Genomic DNA, 22,103 nt, shown 5'->3' with positions numbered 1-22,103 from the left:
TAAAGTCACTGATCAAATACACTATGTGCCATGTCCAAGTTCCAGTCCGAATATAAAATTAGACACAGCTTGCGTTAGTACATAAAGGAATGTTCTAAACTAAATAACAGTCATGAGATAAGAGCATACGTGTTACACAAAAACTATTTCTATTATTAACCAATCTCACCAATAACACTTAGCTGAGATGTTTTTTCATATATTATTTTCATATTGGGACTTACAATTATTTGTTTTAGTGTGTTTAATCAACAAATGGAGAGGAATGTCAAAGGAAGCCCTGCATCATCTGATATTTGTCTTTATGTGGCCATTTGTGGAATAAGTTTTGACAACCCTGCTCTAAAAATATTCTTAAATTTGTTTTGAGTGAAAAGGTGAGAGTCTTTTTTAACTATAGTGTTACCAGATAAACTTTAATAACAAATAGCACAGCTGTTGTCAGGTTGTTGTTTTTTGTAGGCAAACGAGTTGAGATTGAAGCCACAGCGCCTCTGCTGGTTTAAGTCAAGCAGTGCACACCATTTTGCCTAAATTGCCTCAATAATCCATTTTACACAATGGATAGAATTATTCATGATCAGTTAATCAATGCATCTATTTTTTTGCCTTTGGAATAAATGGTAATGTAATTGACAGTGCTTAATAAAGAATGCAAAAATACATCGATTACTACTATGGTTGTGCTTGGACGTGGAAAAAAATGATAGATTCTCTGATGCATCACGATTAGAATGTGCACGGCGCTGAATCGAGGGACAAATTTACAAATATCAGTTATTTATGTGTGTTAAATAAAGTAATACAAAAAGTTCTAAGATGCAAATGGAGCAAAGACATACATGGAAAGGGAGGAGGAGAGGAGAACATGCTAACCGCGGCACAAAGCTCGCTTAAATGTGAAGTAGGAAAGAAAAAAATAAGAAATGCTTTGTACTTTCAACAGAAGGCAAATAGGAACCACATTATAGCAGAATAACGAGCTAAGAAGAAGATGTTAGTAAGTAGATTAATATGTCAAGAGAGATCATATAATATCTATAGAGTCTAGCAACAGGGTCTGTCAGCCATATATATGAATGAGTAGATAAACGACACACATCTTTGAGCCGCAAGTTTATGGCGACTGGGGGCAAAGTGTCTGAACATTCTGTGATTTTAGAAGGCAAGAATATTAACTCAAAGATACCTGGTCACCAAGTTGGGATTTTTATTTTCATTTTTACTCAGCAGATACCATACTATACAAATCTAGTCTTCCATGAAAAGTGCATCCGAAAAGTATTCACAGCGCTTCACTTTTTCTACATTTTGTTATGTTACAGCTTTATTCCAATATAGAATGAATCCATTTACGTCCTTAAAATTCTAAACACAATATCCCATAATGACAATGTGAAAATTTGAAAAAAAAAAAAAAAAAAAAAAATCACTTGTAAAAAAGTATTCACAGGCTTCGCTTAATACTTTGTTGATGCACCCTTGGTGGAAATTACAGCCTTAAGTCTTTTTAAATATGATGCCACAAGTGGGCAGTTTCGCCCTTTCCTCTTTGCAGAACCTTTCAAGCTCCATTAGGTTCGATGGGAAGCGTTGTTTTTCATCTAGGATGTCTGTACATTGCTGCATTCACCTTAGTCTAGTCAGGGAGGTGACTAAGAACCCGATGGTCACTATCAGAGCTACAGCATTCCTCTGTGGAAAGAGAAGAACATTCTAGAATGTTCAGAAACTTTAGTGTGCACACGATCAATCTTTGTCTCGACATGCTAAACTCGCCGTCAGCTCTGTCGGAGGAGTTAGGCCCGGCACCTGTGTCTCTGGCGCTCCGTTTTGTCAAGTAATTGGCATTTCTTGTTGGTTGCAACTTCAGAGCTCCATAATCACCCGCTTGCTGGCTTACTGGCGTATCTTATGAAATATTAAAGAATGGAAATGTAAACAATTGAGGGCGAGAGACTCGACACGTGTCTACTGCGTCTTGCCCAAACCGGAATTCGATTTCAACTCTTTCATTGCATTTAAAAAAAAAAACAATCAAAAGTAATCATAGTAAAATTTTTGCCCATTTGTATAGCATGTTTGGAATAAACTTAAACTATAACCATAACCATAACCAAATGGACAAATGATAGATGCCGAAGTGTTTCTGAACACTCTGTCGCTCCCTCCGATGCCATGCATAGAGGGAAGCGGGGCTGCAGCACCAATCCTCCTAGCTCACACACTCATTCTTCCAACAGAAAAAAACAAGATCTTAGATGAAGGAACTGGTCAGTAAAAGACATTTTTTTCACCATCTTCAAATTTGACACAAAATGCACTGCACGCTAGTCACTACAAGGGTCGGCTGGATCACTTGTTGAAGTGACAAACTTGCCATCCAAACAATACCCCGTTTGTTGACAAAGCATACAGCCATGGAAGCACATTCAATCTATTTATTAAGCAGAGGTAACACAAACCAGTGAAAGATTCAAAAGAGCTGCCATCAGAGCTAACAAACTGCCGTTGCTGGACCTATAAGCTAACAAAACATCTCAAGCTAAAATGCCTGTGAGACTCAGACTGAGCATCAGTAGGTAACTGGCACCATCTTTTAAAAGGCACACACACAGACGCACACCCTGCTCTCATATATATACTTTATATTAAACTTATCTGCTGCATTATGGCAGATATTTGAACACATTAAATACTTTCCTTAGTAATTAATTATAACTATAATGAACAACTTTTTTAAAAGTAATTTTCAGCCTGTCACACAGCATCATGAAGCAATGGGCAGGTTGGTGTTCCTGGCTAAAATATTTGTGCATATGTACTATAATAATTTAGTTAGTTTAATTTAGTTTACCAATAAAAACTCCATTGTTAAAGGTAAATTGTGTTCATCTTGCTGCTGACGTTTAAACATGTCCTCTTAAAACAAGGAACTTTATTTCACATTTTATTATTTAATGTTTTTGCTAGCTGGAAAAATTGAACATAGCTAAAGGTTTTTTTTTAAAGAAGATTAGAGATTATATTTGACTTTTCTTATATTATTTTCAAGGCTTTTTCTTTTTCCATATCTCAAAGCACCTCTTAAATTGGGGCCCTATTATGCAAAACCTACTTTCATACTTGTTGGTAATTGTTTTTGTGTATTTGGGATCTTCATCAGTCTCTAAAATTTAAAATCAAGGCATGGTGGAGATATTTAGTAACGTCAAGGATAATTACCATTTGAGGGTTAATTTATGGTCCAAACTATATCAGGATACCAGTTTTGATCCCGGCAGCACAATACGAGCATCCTGGATTTGATCTCCAGGCTCGGGGTTTTTCTGTGTGGAGTTTGCGTGTTCTCCCGGTGACTGTGTGGATTCCCTCTGGGTACTCCGGCTTCCTACCACCTCCAAAGACCTGGAGATAGGTTGATTGATTGGGAACACTAAATTTGGTCCTAGTGTGTGAATGTGATTGTGAATGTTTGTCTGTCTATCTGTGTTGCCCCTGCGATGAGATCCTGGGTGGACCCCGCCTACCGCCTGAATGCAGCTGAATTGGGCTCCAGCACCCCCCACGACTCCGAAATGGACAAGTGGTAGAAAATGGATGGATGAATAGAGTTTTGATCATTTCAGGCAGCCCTACACTCTGTGTATGTTATTTTAAGGTCAATAATGAAATTGTGATATTTAAGACATTTCATATTGCTACACATGTTTTTCTGTACAACAAAAACTTTTCTGTGATGCTATTTTTTTTTCCACTAGTAGCACCGGTGCTACTAGTGAAAAAGCTAAGCGTACAGCCCTGTGTAGGGATTTTTTTTCAGCAGCAGGAACTGTGAGACTAGTCAGAATGGGCGGAAAGATGAATGCAGCAATATACATAGACATCCTGGATTAAAAAAACAACACTTTTCATAAAACCTGATGGATCTTGAGAGGTTCTGCAAAGAGGAATGATAGGTGTGTCAAGCTTGTGGCATTATATTCAAAAAGATTTAACACTGTAATTGCTACAAACATCAAAAAAGTATTGAGCAAATGCTATGAATACTTATGTAGATGTGATTTTTTTGTATTTTATTCTTTTCGCAATATCTTTATGAGGTATTGTTTGTACAATGTTGAGAATAAAAATCATTCATTTTTGGAAAAAGGCTGTAACATAAAATGCGTAAAAAGGGAAGCACTGTGAAAACTTTCTGGATGCACTGTATGTATATCTATCAATGCTGTATATACTAACATCCAAAAACCGTAAATGTCGCAGTAGCCATTAGTCAAAGGCGGGGCCTTTTACACATATGATTTATAATTCAATATAATACATTAATATATAACAACAGTTGACAACATATTAACAATATAAAATATGTTATTTAATGATGCAAAAATAATTGATACATAATCACATTGTAGCCCCTGAATTGTAATCGTAATGGAATTATGAGGTGCCCAAAGATTCTCACCTCTCGTTGTACTTACATATAAGTGCAGTGTAACAAGCTGAGGGATGTTTTATAGTTCTTTACTTACCAGGCAAATTAAGCATTGTGAACCTTTCACAAGACTTAATATTCTAGGCCTTCCTAATAAAGGTAAAGTATTGGATCTTTGAGTGTGTAGGCAGTGAGTATTTACTTGTCTAGAGAATGTTATTCAACTATTGTATGATGATTTGACATGTGGGAAAGCTTTGATACTTTCCTTTCATTTCCACACGTTGTTTTAAAGGGGAACTGCACTTTTTTGCAATATGGCCTATCAGCACAATCCTTTTGGAAGACAAGAACACGTGTTTTTATTTCTTTAAATACATTCTAAATCATAAATAAACGCTAGCAAGGTAAGCTAAACACTGAGCTAATGGGAGTCATGACGTCATTGCGTCTATCCCGTAAAACCTACAAAAAAACATCAGAAAATCGCCAACAATACTCTATTTACATCACGTGACCTGAAAATCAATCAAATATTAGTAATATTGTTCATTTAAGCGCTAACATTAAGGACCTACTTTTAGCAGCGGTTTGATCACAGAGGTAACGACTGTGGCTAATCAATCAATGAATGAATCAAAGTTTACTCATATAGCCCTAAATCCCAAATGTCTCAAAGTGCTGGAAAAGCCACAACAACATCAGAACCCACTAATGCTGCTTTAATGACATTGTGAGCAGGTGAGCTTGCGCATCGCCTCTGAGTTGGTGAAAGTTAATTCAAGATTATAAATCTTGCCTCTCTCTCACCTGGATAGTAGAATGAGGTGGATATAATCCGGGAAGTTGATCAACAATGACAGCCAGCGAGAAAGACAAGAAAATAAACACCTTTGCACCCCCGCGACCCCAAAAGGGAATAAGCGGTAGAAAATGGATGAATGGATGGATGGCACCCATCTTATTTTAAACCCTTTTCAAGAATTATGATTAATTATTCATCTAAATAGGATCGTCATCCCAGTGAGAGCAGACATTATACAGTAAGTGTGTGTTTTACTAGTTTGCATGTCCTCGCTGTGAATGCGTGGGTTCCCTCCGGGTACTCCGGCTTCCTCCCACCTCCAAAGACATGCACCTGGGGATAGGTTGATTGGCAACACTAAAAAAATGGTCCCTAGTGTGTGAATGTGAGTGTGAATGTTGGGCTTCACGGTGGAAGAGGGGTTAGTGCGTCTGCCTCACAATACGAAGGTCCTGCAGTCCTGGGTTCAAATCCAGGCTCGGGATCTTTCTGTGTGGAGTTTGCATGTACTCCCCGTGAATGCGTGGGTTCCCTCCGGGTACTCCGGCTTCCTCCCACTTCGAAAGACATGCACCTGGGGATAGGTTGATTGGCAACACTAAATTGGCCCTAGTGTGTGAATGTGAGTGTGAATGTTGTCTGTCTATCTGTGTTGGCCCTGCGATGAGGTGGCGACTTGTCCAGGGTGTACCCCGCCTTCCGCCCGATTGTAGCTGAGATAGGCGCCAGCGCCCCCCGCGACCCCAAAAGGGAACAAGCGGTAGAAAATGGATGGATGGATGGGTGTGTGTTTTACTATGTGTGTTGTCTCTCACAAAGTCAGATGTGAGTTATTGTGTGAACGTTGTGATATGTCTATGAAATTATATTGCCACCGTTTGCTTAAAATGAGCAACATACTAAAATATCACGTTAATATAAATTGGAAAAATTCCCCAAAATGTGCAGTTTGCATTTAAAGAAGTGCTGTTATAGGTCAAACAAAAAAATCCACTTACTTTGCAAACAGTATGCAGCCAGCTCAACTGAGACATCATACGGACATTTTAGTCTGGGAACAGAGGAAAAAAGGGCAAGATGAGCTGTTGAGATGATCTCTGCTATCAATGGGACTACTGCATACAAACACACAGGCCAAGTCAAATACAATCATCTACCCAACATTCTGTGTGCGTGTGTGTGTGTGTGTGTGTGTGTGTGTGTGTGTGTGTGTGTGTGTGTGTGTGTGTGTGTGTGTGTGTGTGTGTGTGTGTGTGCGTGAAGAGAGGAGCAAACCTCTTCCTCTCTTCAGCTCCTGATCTTGAGTGTTTTAATAGAGCCACACTCAGGGGATCTGTGGCCCAGATAGAGCCGGAACATAGAGAAGGGCAATAGACAGCTTGCTTGTGTGTGTTTAGGTGAAATGAATGCGTGTGTCTGCTGTCCACCCTTGTGTACACTCATACAGGTGTGCATCACAGGCTGCAAAACCTTTGATCCCCAGCTACAAGCTGGGGTTGGTTATCATTCCTTTGATAGGTGGGAAAATGTGACCTTTCACCTCACCTTTCACAGCCTTATGTCCCATAAACAACTTAAACATTTCCATACAGAAGTGTAAAAAACAAAAATGAGTTCCGTGCAAGCGATGGGGGAATACCTTGTGGCGTAAAACTATACTGGTGAAGGACAACATCGCCCCTGAGCTCCCTTGCCAACCTCTCACACTTTATATGTTTCCCTACCATGAGGCGGAATTAAGAGATTAGGAGAAAAGGAAAAACACCAACATGAAAGGAAAATTAGAGATCACAAAAATGTTCAGAAAGTAGAAAAAAACCCGCCAATGAACATTGGCTCCATGGCTCTGTCTCAGCCGCTCGAATGCTGTGACCATCATTAAGGACAAATATTATATCCTTGAACAGGATTAGTTCCTGTGAAATACACAGTAAAGACTTGCAAATATTATCATTAGACTTTAATTTAATTCTTGTAGCTAATATTTTTAACACTGTTTATGTCCTTCATCCTTTTGATTTACAACAAGTCATAGGAACATAACTAGTCTGTAAACCCAAATATCTCCTTTATTAGTCATTTCTTTATTTGGATAAAAGACAATAGATTAGGCCAAGCAGAGTGCTGTCCCATCTGACCTTTGACCCTTGTTACAACAGACCTATGCTCCAGTGAACGCAACAGTTGCACAAGACAGCAGAAACTGCTAACAACCACAAAAGAGTCTTCTGTTGTCACTTCTCATAGTCTATAATCATTTTAATCGTATAGTGTCTACAAGAACGCTCCAGAGGTTCTGAAATTCCTGTGGAAAAACATGAGGGTGGTGTGGGACAAGCAGATCATCTCGGAAGCCTGGCGAAGAGCGGGAGAAGTGCTTATCCCAAAAGAAAAGAACTCAACCACCATTGAACAGTTTCGCCAGATAAACCGTCTGAACATCGAAGGTAAGATTTTCTTCAGCGTATTGGCACAGCGACTAACAAAGTATCTGAAGCAAAACCACTTCATTGATACATTGTTCCAAAAGGCTGGCATAGAAGGCTTCTCTGGATGCCTCGAACATAACAGCATCATATGGCGTCAAATCCAGACTGCGAAAAAAGAAGGAAAAGATCTTCATGTCTTGTTCCTTGATCTGGCCAACGCCTATGGATCAGTCCCTCATTCATTGCTGTGGACTGCCTTTGAATTCTTCCGAGTGCCAACTACAATCACAAATCTCGTAAAACACTATTTCTAGGATTTGCAGTTTTGCCTCACAACATCAGGATTCACCACAACCTGCCAATCTCTGGAAGTAGGCATCATGGCTGGGTGCACCATCTCCCCTTTGGCCTTTACGATGGCAATGGAGATCATTATTAGAGCCTCGAAATGGGTGGTTGGAGGAGAACGACTACAATGTGGTCAGAGATTACCACCAATTTGTGCATATATGGACGATATAACAACACTCACAACAACTGTCCCCTGCACCAAGAGACTGCTGGAGAAACTTCATTCAAATATAACATGGGCACGGATGAAGTTAAAGCCCAACAAGTGCAGAAGTATCTCCATAGTGAAAGGCCAAGTTACACACCAGAGATTTCATGTGAGCAGAACACCAGTACCAACTGTTTCAAAAATGCCAGTAAAGAGCTAGGGAAGGTGGTACGACGCAAGGCTCAGAGACCTAGAGCAGTTTGAGCAACTAAAAAAGGATACCATGGATCGCTTCAATAAAACCTTGTTGCCAGGAAAACTCAAGTTGTGGTGTTTTCAATTTGACCTAATCCCAAGACTCTTGTGGCAGTTAACTGTGTACGAAATCCCCATCACCAAGGTTGAAAAATTGGAACGTGTGATAAGCACGCAGCTGAAACAGTGGCTTGGAATTCCAAGATGCTTCAGTACCATCGGACTATGTGGGCATGGCAAATTGGAATTACCAATCTCAGGACAGGTGGAAGAATTCAAATGCACCAAAGCAAGGCTGGTCATGATGCTAACCGAAACTAAAGATGCAATAGAACAGCGGCCCCCCGAGTAACAGCGGGAGGGAAGTGGATTCCATCAGAAGCTGTTCAAAGTGCAAAGTCTGCTCTTCAATTTAGAGATGTGATTGGGTAAGTACAGCATGGGAGAGCAGGACTCGGACTCATCCCAAAAGCTCCCCTATGGCACAGAGCAACATCAGAGCAGAAGAGACGGCTAGTAGTAGAGGAAGTCAGGAAACAGGAGGAGGGAGAGTGACATGCTAAAGCCGTCTCAATGGCCAAGCAGGGGAGATGGACCGACTGGGAAAGCCTGGAGAAGAAAAAGCTCAACTGGTATGACATTTGGCAGATGGAGGGAGCACGGCTGAATTTTTTCATCAGAGCCACGTACAACCTGCTACCATCCCCCCTAAATCTGAAAACCTGGTAGGGAGAAGATCCCGCCTGTTCCTTGTGTCAAGTACCTCCATCTCTAAGACATATTCTATCAGGGTGTACTATAAGTCTCACCCAAGGACGCTATACTTGGCGGCATAACCAAGTACTCAGAGAGCCTGCATTAACACTGGAACAGAGGCGAACCACCATAAACAATCTCCCACAAACACCAGCAGGAAAGGTCCATTTCACACATTTTGTACCAGCTGGCCAACATCAAGAGTGTCAAACGACACCAAATAATGCAAGCATCCTGAAATCGGCTCGAGATTGGAAATTGGAAGTAGACCTTGATGAAAAGCTTGTGTTTCCCCCAGAAATAATGGCTACAACAGTCCGGCCAGACATGGTCCTGTGGTCTCCAACAGCAAAGCTGGCTTATGTTGTGGAGCTGACAGTACCATGGGAAGAAGGGGTTGAAGAGGCTTACGAGAGGAAAAAAAAAAATATTCTGAACTGGCAGCTGAAGCCTCCCAGAACGGCTGGAAGACCAATATTTTCCCAGTAGAGGTGGAATGCAGGGGATTTATTGCCACATCTATCATCAGTCTGTTGAAAAAAATGGGGGTGAAGGGACGCTCCCTCCAACAGGCTATCAAGTCCATGTCAAGTGCTGCCGAAAAAGCCAGCAACTGGCTCTGGATCAAGCGCAAGGACCCCAACTGGGAAGTAAAATAAGAGACAATGGTATGCGGTCAGCCTTAGGCCTGACTCAGGGAAAAGACGACCCTGCCATGCAGAGTCCGACAGGATATGGAGGGTATGGCATGGAGGGGGGTGTACCTGGGACACTAGGTACACCGTTGAGCCCTCTGGAGACGTCGTGGGCTTCAAATCAACGAAACGTCGATGAAGCAGGGTGCCCACCCGAAGACCCCAATGACATACTTACCCTCCCTTTCACCATTCCACACCGACCGCTACCGTCAAGACTGTTCCTACTTACCAAAGGGATTGAAACATCTAGTTCTATTTGCTTTACTAATCAAGGGTACTAAGAGCAGCCGCAGCCAAGTGGAGACTGTGGAATGAAATACTTCAGTGGTTAAATCTAAGGTAATAGGGTAAGCTATTGGGATGTAATATTTTTGTAGATACGGTGATATTACAGTTTCAAAATCTCAATAAAGCTGTGATGTGTGACAGTGTCAAACAAAAACTTGGTGTGTAGTTTTTTGCTGGCTATTTACCATTTTGCGAGTCTGAAAATAAACGACATATCCCAGAGTCCTCTGAGCAGCAAGGGTGTGCAATGTGGGCCGTGGAGCAAAAGTGAAAGCAAGAAGTTGTTCCACTTCGTAGTAGACAGAAGAATTTTATTTTTCAAAAATCCGTTAATATATTTATAAGTTATGTTGCTAACAAACGGACAAACAAACCCTGGCGAAAACAATTCCTCTGTTGCGAAGGTAAAAAAGTGTCACGTTCGTCTCGTGTGTTCCAAGCCAAATCACCATTCTTTTCCTCGCATGGTGCTGAGGGAAAGCAACTGCTGCACACGGAAATTACTTGATAAGCTACCATCACCCAGAAAAAAACATAGTCAGCCAAGATAAACATAAATTTGTGAGGTATTTACATTATCAAAAGTTAAAATGTGGCTTAACTTTTCTTAGAATCTGCATTTTCAAAAGTGATAGAGAAAATGTCCACTGTAAAGGACACTGCTTCTCTGAAAGGAAAAGTTAGACAGTGGTTGTTCCCACATGTAAAAATACTTATTTGTATTAATAAGTATGATTAGAATATTTTAGCCCTATATTTTTGTTGAATTACAGTAAGTGTGTTACAGTAAGTAAACATTCCTGCCACTTCATTTTATACATTATGGCATTTTTATGTCTTTTTTTTGTGGACATATACCACAATAATGTCCCACCATGGCTTTTATACTGTGATAATACCATACCGTGAGATTTTGATATGATCACATCCCTAGTAAGCAAACATTAGCATGGTTGTTTAAGTTATAATGTTGCTGCAATAATAAACCTGGTCGGTCAATGAGTAATCCTCAGTGACACCCACATGGTATTGACAAGACACTACTAAAAATGAGGGATGTTCATATAAAGGTTTTATGCTGCCAATTATCCAAGAGTGAGATCGGCCGATACAAATACCATAATCGATGTATTTATGATTTATTGGTACTTTAACAATATCAAAACAACATTCAAACTAAGTCCTTCTCTTTTATTACATACAAATGTTTGAGTAAAACAAAGTGATTAGTACACATTAAAGGGGAACTGTACTTTTTGGGGAAATTCGCCAACCGTTCAAAATCATTATGAAAGACATGTTTGATTTTTGATTTTTTTTATGCATTCTAACTCGTAAATAAACATGAATAAGTCTGTTAACAGCAGAACCAATGTGAGTTTGTCTATTCCGCCCATAAAACCCAATAAAGAAAACCTCCAAAAAGTGCCAACACTACTCTATTTAGATTGCGTGACTTGAATATCAACCAAGTGTTAGTGATATTTTTCTTATAAGCGCTAACACAGACAAACTATTTATAGTGATGCCGCGATCACGAGCTTGTGTGCCAATGTTGACATGATCAACTGATCAGCTGCTTTCTCATTTCCTTGCTCGTCAAACTTTATTGTAGATTATAAATCATGTCTTTCACCAGGATAGAAGGACGAAGACGTATTCCGACAAGTTGGTACACTTTTATAGCCAATTTATACCCGGAAATGGCAAAAAATACACGAAAACCCCCCTTTTCCTCGCAAGAATTATGAGTCTTTCTTCATCGAAATGGGACTATAAGAACATCCTAGCAGTCAACATCCAAATTACAGCAGATATTGTACAGTAAGTGATACTTTATTATGTTTGCTGGCTCTCTTAAAGTCTGCAGTGAACAGTAATCAGTGATGTTAAAAAAAAAAGAAAAGTGAAAGCCGTGATGAGTTTTTTAAATTAATGCGCTGTGTATGTTTAAAATGAGCAAAATATGTCAATTTAAATGTTATTATAAATGTGCTTGTTACCACATTACATAAGCTATGTGCGCATCGACACATTTGATCGGATTAAAAATCTAACCGGTATAAAAATACTTAATGTGAACACGCCAGTCTGAATATTCTGACCTGTTCAGATCAAAATTCCATTCGGATCGAGGCGGGGGATTTATGCCGAAAGTCATTCCGATTGTAGCGCATGAAAACACATCTTCAAAAATTCGGGTTAGAATTATCCTTACTGTGGATCTCTTTGAGGTCAGCTATACTTTGGTGGTCAAGGGGGGACTAAATTTAATTGTCTCGAAATGAAGCGATTGTCTTGCTGCTGTCTCCCTCTCGCCCCATTCAACATGTACAGACGTAGTGTTAAATGCCGTTGAATTTGCTGCTTTAAAACAAGACTAACAAAAACTCAAGTACGGTTTGGGGTTCTGTTGAGGGGATTTGGTTTGGTGGCTGCAGGATTAGGTCTCTGCTTTTTGCAGATGATGTGGTCCTGATGGCTTCCTCTGACCAGGATCTTCAGCTCTCACTGGATCGGTTTGCAGCCGAGTGTGAAGCGACCGGGATGAGAATCAGCACCTCCAAGTCCGAGTTTATGGTTCTTGCCCGGAAAAGGGTGGCGTGCCATCTCCGGGTTGGGGAGGAGACCCTGCCCCAAGTGGAGGAGTTTAAGTACCGAGGAGTTTTGTTCATGAGTGAGGGAAGAGTAGATCTTGAGATCGACAGGCGGATCGGTGTGGCGTCTTCAGTAATGCGGACGCTGTATTGATACTTTGTGGGGAAAAAGGAGCTCAAAGTAAAGCCGCTGCTCCTCCACATTAAGAAGAGCCAGATGAGATGGTCCGGGCATCTGGTCAGGATGCCACCCGAACGCCTCCCTAGGAACGTGTTTAGGGCACGTCCAACCGGTAGGAGGTCACAGGGAAGACCCAGCACACGTTGGTAAGACTATGTTTCCTGGCTGGCCTGGGAACGCCTCGGGATCCCCCAGGAAGAGCTGGACGAAGTGGCTGGGGAGAGTGGATAGATGGTCTGGAGGAGGCCTGGGCAGTTATTTTGACTCGGGGGGGCCCCAACTCTAAAGAAAAAAATGTGTCTGGGGCCGGTATATCTATTTTTAGGAACACTAATACAAAACCTGACAATAATTTCCGATTGAAAACTAAAAACGTTATGTAAGACCGCCTTAAAAAACGGAATGGAATTTATTTTAATTTTTTTTACTGAATGAGACACCCAGAATATACATAAAAATAAAATGTGGGATTTACAATATTAACTATTGAACGATAAAACAAAAAACCCACCTACGATCTGGTATATCACAAAGCTTCAGAACTTTGTAACTGTCCTTCAGTGTCTGTCCCTGATTGTGCCTCGTCTGAGCTGCTGTGATTTAGATTACCATAGTAACCAGTATATCATGCAAAAGCACAGATTCCAACCATTGAAATGCTTTGTGTAGCTCAAGGTTTACAGTCATTTGAAAACATCACTGCACATCATAATGGCAGCTAGAGTTTCGATCTTAAAGATCTAAAAAAATTACTTGGGAATGTCCGGCGGGCCAGATTGCAAAACTTAACGGGCCGCATGCGGCCCACGGGCCTTAATTTGACCAGGTCTGGTCTGGAGTGTCGTGTCAATTTAACAATAACAGAAGGGATCCAATTGTTGTCTTGAAAAGCATTTATTCACGACATTACAGCTACTTCAAGTGCTAACTGTTGACAGAATTAGGGATGCCCAATTATCCGTCCATCCATTTTTTACCCCTTGTCCGTCTCTGTGTTGCAGGGCGGTGCTGGAGCCAATCATCGAATTTTAATCATGATCCCGATTTTGGCTTCTACAATTGATGGAGGGTGATCGCCAGCGATATTAACATTTAAAAAGCAGGCTGCGCTGCATATCAATTCCAGTACTTTCACAACCAACAGTAAGCCAACCGCCAGGCGGTGACCGAAAGACAGTGGACTCATGTGAGTGAGAGGGTGACTGACAGTTGATCAGCAGGTGGCCTGGAGCTCCCGTGTCGTGTACCAACTGTGACAATGCTGACACACCAACAGTTGTTGTTATATTGTCTGCTCTCTAATTCCTACTAATCTGTTTGTTAATTTCCTGTTAATATCTAATTACTTTCTTCTGTAATGTGCTTCCATCTATACTTCTAAACTTACTTACTAAGCACTTATTTCTTCTGTTGTTTCAAGCTAAATTAGTGTTTAGCTTAGGTATTAGCATACCTGCTCCTGGCTTGCTCTTGGTGCGTATCGTGTTTAGCCTCATCCTCGGGTGATAATTTAATTATGGAACTAGAAAATGCGCTTTATTTGCCGTAAGGGAGGTCATTGCTATTAATTTAGGGGAGCGGCTCCACACTGTTATGGAGACATACACGGGGCACCTAAAATAAGTAGTCAAGACGGGATTGTGATTTATGTGATTAAAAAACATTAATCGACAATTGCCAATCACATACTTAAGCGAATCGGTGGCTGATCAATCGGCACACCCCTACTAAACATAATACCTGTGTTTTTGTCAATGGAAAAGCTGAGCAGGTATTATGCATGGTACAAATGGGATGGGATTTTTTTTATGACATACTGTACTATGTACAGTACATTGCACCTATTTGACCTCTGACCTGTGCAGATGGAACATGAATAGCATTTCCCTACAGATTCATTCATTTATTGTCTAGGGATAAAATATAAACACACATCAAATATCATGAATACACATTTGACCTTGTATTTGTCAAAATTATACAACTAGGTTTACATGAAAATGTGTTTTTTATGCACCCATTCAAGACTTACTTGCCAGACAGAATGTCTTGTCGAAGCTGCAGCACAAACAGATACCTGCGGTGACAAGTAGAAGATGACATGTAACACAAGTTGAATCTACTTTACACACACAACATCATTTATACTGACCCAAATATATACATTCCATACATTTTTTTAAACAAGACTATTAATTAGAATAGATCATTTGACAAAAAAAATAACCAGGGACAGGTAGTGCAAATAAGCTTAGCCAGAAATCCTGTGGTGTTATTTCACTATTTCTTTTGCATGGTCCCTGACAAATTGAGAAATGATTAAAAATAAAAATATTTTAATAAGTGGTGCTGAAAATTGTAGAATTCCTATTAACCTTCCCAATAGATCTGGTGGTTGTTCTTTGGTGGCATAAATCAGTGGTTCTCAAATGGGGGTACGTGTACCCCTGAGGGTACTTGAAGGTATGCCAAGGGGTACGTGAGATTTTTGAAAAATATTCTAAAAATAGCAACAATTCAAAAATCCTTTATAAATATATTTATTGAATAATACTTCAACAAAAAAATGTAAGTTCATAAACTGTTAAAAGAAATGCAACAATGCAATATTCAGTGTTGACAGCTAGATTTTTTGTGGACATGTTCCATAAATATTGATGTTAAACATTTATTTTTTTGTGAAGAAATGTTTAGAATGAAGTTCATGAATCCAGATGGATCTCTATTACAATCCCCAAAGAGGGCACTTTAAGATGATGATTACTTCTATGTGTAGAAATCTTTATTTATAATTGAATCGCTTGTTTATTTTTCAACAAGTTTTTTGTTATTGTTATATCTTTTTTTCCAAATAGTTCAAGAAAGACCACTACAAATGAGCAATATTTTGCACTGTTATACAGTTTAATAAATCAGAAACTGATGACATAGTGCTGTATTTTACTTCTTTATCTCTTTTTTTCAACCCAAAATTGCTTTGCTCTGATTGGGGGGTACTTGAATTAAAAAAATTTTCACAGGGGTACATCACTGAAAAAAAGGTTGAGACCACTGGCATAAATGATTGGTTTGACAGCACTTATAGGATTGCCCAACAGCAAAACAAAATAACTTACATTTTTGGTGATTTATTATAAGCTCCTATATGACTCACACTTTGTTCCATAAAATCCATTTGACTATTTGTTATTTTTTTAACAGTCTGCCCCTGGCTGGAACATATTAAGCCTTTACATCCCCTCTGGACCTCCTCCTCATCATGTTCAAAAAAAAATAAAAAAAAATGTTCTTACCTTGTGAATTCCTCACGTAGGTTATTTGGCTCGGAGGAGTAAAATTTCACTCGGAAGAACAGTCGGAAAGGCGGACCATCTAAAAGAAGGAAAGATAGAGTCGAATTCAAAACAAACTACCTTTATTTATATAGGATTCCTTATGTTCAGATATTAATATTAAACATTAATATGCACTGCTGCATTCTCATGTACAGTAACCAAAACATCAGAAAAAATATGTCGTTCAGGGATCTCCAACCCACATTTTTCCGAGAGGTTTCTTGAAATATGACGCGTTACTATGCACATCTATCTAACACAGCTGCTTAACACAGGTGCTATATGCTGGCTGAATGACCAAATATTTGCAACAGCTCTTTTTATTCTCAAGGTTCACTTCATAGCCGTTCAAAACCTTGTTCTTTCGTGAACGTCAGTTCATATGAACTCTAAGCAACATTGGCCAGGGGTAGCGATATATCAAGTTACATCTGGTGTTTTCAAAAATGTAGAGTACTTACACAGAGCCTTATTCAACATAATCGATGTAAAAAAACAAATATACTGTGCATGAGAAGTGAACAGTATGTGGCCATCCCAATTGATTAATTTATTATCATCTGTGTGTTGGTGTGTTGTTATGTGAGCTCATTCTGGAAGAGGCTTTTGCAGAAAAAATAGGTTTTATTGCTGCGTGTATGTATTTTGGAAAACTGGTTATGTTTGTTTAACTTTCCCCAAACTTATGTACAAACTTCAATATTAGTGATAGCAAGAAGTGAAGCTCTAATTAAAACAGAAGCATCACAACATTTGACTAGGATAAAGCTAAGTAGTATCTTTTCATCAGTGCTTATGTGATATTTAAACAAAATATGAGCATGCAAAATACAATTTTTGACCTGGAATTATTGTCATCTGGTAACATGTTTGCCACTTTAAACAAGCATCTGTGTGTGTTCTGTATTAATTTGTATGAGTAGACTACATTAATTATGGTACATAAAATGTACTTCAAGTTGATTATGAATTAAAATAACACTTTTCATTTGTCAAACTCTGGAGGTGTCTTTGAACCGGGATAGAAAATAATAGAGATACAGAGTTTTGCAGATTTTGGAAAACAATATAGAACGACACAATAACAAAAGTTATCGTAACGTCCTTTATACCAGTGTTTCTCAACCGTTGTTGGGCCGAAAAAGAATATGTTTCTTAGCTGTGGTCTGTATAGGCCGTAGTGGTACTCAGTTGTAATACACTTTTTTATCACTTGTGGCATTACTAACAATAACAGAAGGTAAAGCCGGCAAAGATTTGTATTAAGGCCTTTAACATATTAGTATGTGGAATTAAACCAGTGTTTTTCAACCACTATGCCGCGGCACACTAGTGTGCCGTGACATACAGTCTGGTGTGCCGTGGTAGATTATCTAATTTCACCTATTTGGGTTAAAAATATTTTTTTGCAAACGAGTAATTTATCATCTGCAAATGATGTGTTGTTGTTGAGTGTCGGTGCTGTCTAGAGCTCGGCAGAGTAACCGTGTAATACTCTTCCATATCAGTAAGTGGCAGCCGGTAGCTAATTGCTTTGTAGATGTCGGAAACAGCCGGAGGCAGTGTGCAGGTAAAAATGTGTACAATGCTTAAACCAAAAATAAACAAAAGGCGAATGCCCCTAAGAAAATGCATTAAAGCTTAGGGAACAAAGTAGATGCGGGAAATAGCGCTCTAAGGAAGACATGTAACTGCTACAGGAAAATACCAAAAAAGGAGAAAAAGCCAAGAAAATAGGAGCGCAAGACAAGAACTAAAACACTACACACAGCAAATCAGCAAAAAACTCAGAATAAGTCACGACAGTCGACCTACTTTGAGACAAAAGCCATAGTGATGCATGGTTGGTTATGGTTTAAAGCAGGGGTCTCAAACTCAATTTACCTGGGGGCCACTGGATGCAGAAAGTGGGAGAGGCTGGGCCACAAGAAAAGATTTCTTAAAAAAAAATCTAACGTGCAGTTTTTAATGAATTCACCTTCTATGAATGGCTTTCCCGCCCTAGCAACATACTTGCCAACCCTCACGATTTTTCCGGGAGACTCCTGAATTTCAGTGCACCTCCCGACAATCTACCGGTGCAACCATTCTCCCGAATTTGTCCCAATGTTCACCCGGCCGACATTATTAAGAGCTGCCGTGACTGCACTGCCTTTAACATCCTCTACAACTACAACAGTGGTTCTCAACCTTTTTTCAGTGATGTACCCCCTGTGAACATTTCTTTAATTCAAGTACCCCCTTATCAGAGCAAAGCATTTTTAGTTGGAAAAAAGAGATAAAGAAGTAAAATACAGCACTATGTCATCAGTTTCTGATTTTTTAAATTGGATAACAGTACAAAATTTTGTTCATTTGTAGTGGTCTTTCTTGTACTATTTGGAAAAAAAGATATACAAATAACTAAAAAACTTGTTGAAAAATAAACAAGTAATTCAGTTATAAATAAAGATTTCTACACATAGAAGTAATCATCAGCTGAAAGTGCCCTCTTTGGGGATTGTAATAGAGATCCATCTGGATTCATGAACTTAATTCTACACATTTCTCCACAAAAAAAGATATCTTTAACATCAATATTTATGGAACATGTCCACATAATCTAACTGTCAACACTGAACATTGCATTGTTGCATTTCTTTTCACATTTAATGAACTTACATTTATATTTTGTCAAAGTATCATCCAATAAATATATTTATACAGCATTAATGAATCGCTGCAATTTTTTAGAATATTTTAAATTAATCTTACCTGTTCCTTGACATATCTTCACGTACCCCCAGGGGTTTACGTAATTTCAATAAAAGAACTACTGTTGTACGACTTATCATCGCGCACGCTTTTACATCACACAACCATAGTGACAGCTTTGCATCATGTTGTGTAAGACTTGTGCAGTACAATATTAGTGGCTGCAAGACTTACTTGGTCAACAGCTATACAGGTCACACTGAGGGTGGCCGTATAAACAACTTTAACACTGTTACAAATATGCGCCACACTGTGAACCCACACCAAACAAGAATTACAAACACATTTTGGGAGAACATCTGCACCCTAACACAACTTAAACACAAGAGAACAAATACCCAGAACACCTTGCAGCCCTATCTCTCCCGGGCTACATACACCACCTCAACCGACACAAGTAGGGAGGGTGGGGGTGTGGGGAGTTGGTGGTAGCGAGGGCGTGTATATTGTAGCCCGGAAGAGTTATGAATAAATGGGATTCTGGGTATTTGTTCTGTTACGTTTATGTGGTATTACGGTGCGGATGTTCTCCTGAAATGTGTTTGTCATTCTTGTTTGGTGTGGGTTCACAGTCTGGCACATATTTGAAACAGTGTTAAAGTTTTTTTACGGCCACCCTCAGTGTGACCTGTGTAGCTGTTAATCAAATATGTCTTGCAATATCGCACGTGCTTACTGCATAGCCTTTTGCAACATTTAATGGGGCTTGCACGCTCTCTATACAGATTGTATAGGGCGCTAACGGCAGCGCCATTATGGCGCCCCCTGAATACTGTTGATTGGGTAAAGATCGTCAGGAATTTCGAGAAAATGGATGCCCTGAAATTCAGGTGGACTCCCGGGAAAATTGGGAATGTTGGCACGGATGTAGCTGTCAAGCGCAGTTTATATTAAACTCGCGGGCCGCACCAACATTAAATTGTCATATCAAAGTGTGGGCCGCAAAATAAGGTCTCGCGGGCCGCATGTTTGAGACCCTTGGCTTAAAGTCATATCCAACAATTGCGACAACGACTTTTTACTGTCAATTGAGTTTCATTTTTTAATGATTTCTGCTGGTGGTGTGCCTCCGGATTTTTTCAACGCAAAAAATGTGCGTTGGCTCAGAAAAGGTTGAAAAACACTGAATTACAGTATGGACTGGATTATGCAAAGATGTCAAACAATGTATTAATATGATCCAATTTAAGAGGCTGGTCGAACTACAGGTGTTTAACTATTGGCTTAACTGTTGTATTAATTGGTGTAAAATGTGTTATAACTAGAAAATCAGAGCAAGAAGGAGTTAGAAAGTGTTAGTAATTGCTATGAATTGGAAAAGTTGTAGTATTAAAAAAGCTTTGCATCTTCCTATTCCTTTTTGAACACGTAAAGAGAACTGAATATACACTATATTGCCAAAAGTATCTGGCCACCCATCTAAATGATCAGAATCAGATGTCCTAATCAGCTGTTCTGGCCACAGTTGTATACAATCAAGCACTTAGGCATGGAGACTGTTTCTACAAACATTTGTGAAAGAATTTGCCGCTCTCAGGAGCTCAGTTATTTCCAGCGTAGAACTGTCATAGGATCCCACCTCTGCAACAAATCCAGTCATGAAATTTCCTCGCTCCTAAATATTCCAAAGTCAACTGTCGGCTTTATTATAAGAAAATGGAAGAACATTGGAACAACAGCAAATCAGCCACAAAGTGGTGGGCCATGTAAACCGAAAAAGAGGGGTCAGCGGATGCTGAAGCGCATAGTGCAAAGAGATCCCTGACTTTATGCACAGTAAGTTGATACAGAGCTCCAAACTGTAATGGGTTTCCATGGCCGAGCAGCTGTATCTAAGCTATACATCACCAAGTCCAATGCAAAGCGTCTGATGCATGTGTAAAACATGTCGCCACTGGACTCTAGAGCAGTGGAGACGCGTTCTCTGGAGTGATGAAACACGCTTTTCCATCTGGCAATCTGATGGACAAGTCTGAGTTCGGAGGTTGCTAGGAGAACGGTACATTTCGGACTGCATTGTGCTGAGTGTGAAATTTTGTGAAGTAATTATGGTGTGGGGTTGTTTTTCAGGAACTTTGAATGGTCCAGGATAGCAAAACATGTTGTACAACTCCATGCTCCCAACCTTGTGGGAACTGTTTGGAGTGGGCCCCTTCCTCTTCCAACCTGACTGTGCACCAGTGCACACAGCAAGGTCCATAAAGACATGGATGACAGAGTCTGGTGTGGATGAACTTGACTGGCCTGCAGAGTCCTGACCTGAACCCGATAGAACGCCTTTAGGATCAATTCAATCGAAGACTGAGAGCCAGGCCTTCTCGACCAACATCAGTGTATGACCTCACCATTGCGCTTTTGGAAGAATGGTCAAAATTCCTATAAACACACTCCGCAACCTTGTGAACAGCTTTTCCAGAAGAGTTGAAGCTGTAACAGCTGCAAAAGGTGGAACGACATCATACTGAACCCTTTGGGTTAGGAGTGGGATGGCACTTTAAGTTCATATGTGAGTCAAAGCTGGTGGCGAAATACTTTTGGCAATATAGTGTATGTAATTATTATATGATGTATCATACTGTATCTGTTTACATATTCGAAATACATGTATCCATAATCATAACCATTACATTAACTTAGTAAATGTAAAAAATATAAAGAATCATAAAACAAACGTGCAATGTTAAACCATTAATGGTAACATAACCAGCGAGCACACCAATCAGAGTCTCCTCACTCATTTCATTGATTTGTCAAATGACTGTATAGTGGTCAAGGTAAAGGTGTGGTCAAAATAAATTGCATTATTAATATAAGTGCTCATGATTAATGCAATATTTTTTTGTGAGTTAACTTGTTCATTTTGACAGCCTTAGTTTCAATACAAAATTTGAGTTGCGGGGAGCAACAATTTGTTCATGTTTGTTTGGGTTGAGTTAAGCTATGAAAGCAACGGTTACAAAAAATGGGTAGGTCTTGACCATTTTTAATTTTGTAAAAGTATCTCTCACAAGAAAAAAAGGTTTAGGACCCCTGTTGTAGTTTGTGCTGTTGCACGTCACCATTGTGCAGCC

At 39.6% G+C, this 22,103-nt stretch overlaps 1 protein-coding gene across 5 annotated transcripts in view; it reads right to left on the bottom strand.

Moving 5' to 3' along the window:
• The window catches only part of epb41l4b (erythrocyte membrane protein band 4.1 like 4B), a 97,500-nt gene that overhangs the window by 56,693 nt on the left and 18,704 nt on the right, over positions 1–22,103 (bottom strand). For all 5 annotated transcript variants that reach the window (XM_061915660.1, XM_061915662.1, XM_061915661.1 and 2 more), the window contains exons 4-6: positions 16,237–16,315; positions 14,976–15,020; positions 6,239–6,291 (exon numbers count right to left, since the gene is read on the bottom strand). In XM_061915660.1, coding sequence (XP_061771644.1) covers positions 6,239–6,291; positions 14,976–15,020; positions 16,237–16,315 — 177 coding nt within the window. The remainder of the gene's footprint in view (positions 1–6,238; positions 6,292–14,975; positions 15,021–16,236; positions 16,316–22,103) is intronic.

This window comes from Nerophis ophidion, linkage group LG11 (assembly GCF_033978795.1).
Source record: "Nerophis ophidion isolate RoL-2023_Sa linkage group LG11, RoL_Noph_v1.0, whole genome shotgun sequence".
NCBI lineage: Eukaryota > Metazoa > Chordata > Actinopteri > Syngnathiformes > Syngnathidae > Nerophis > Nerophis ophidion.
This window is presented reverse-complemented; position numbering and strand designations above follow the sequence as displayed.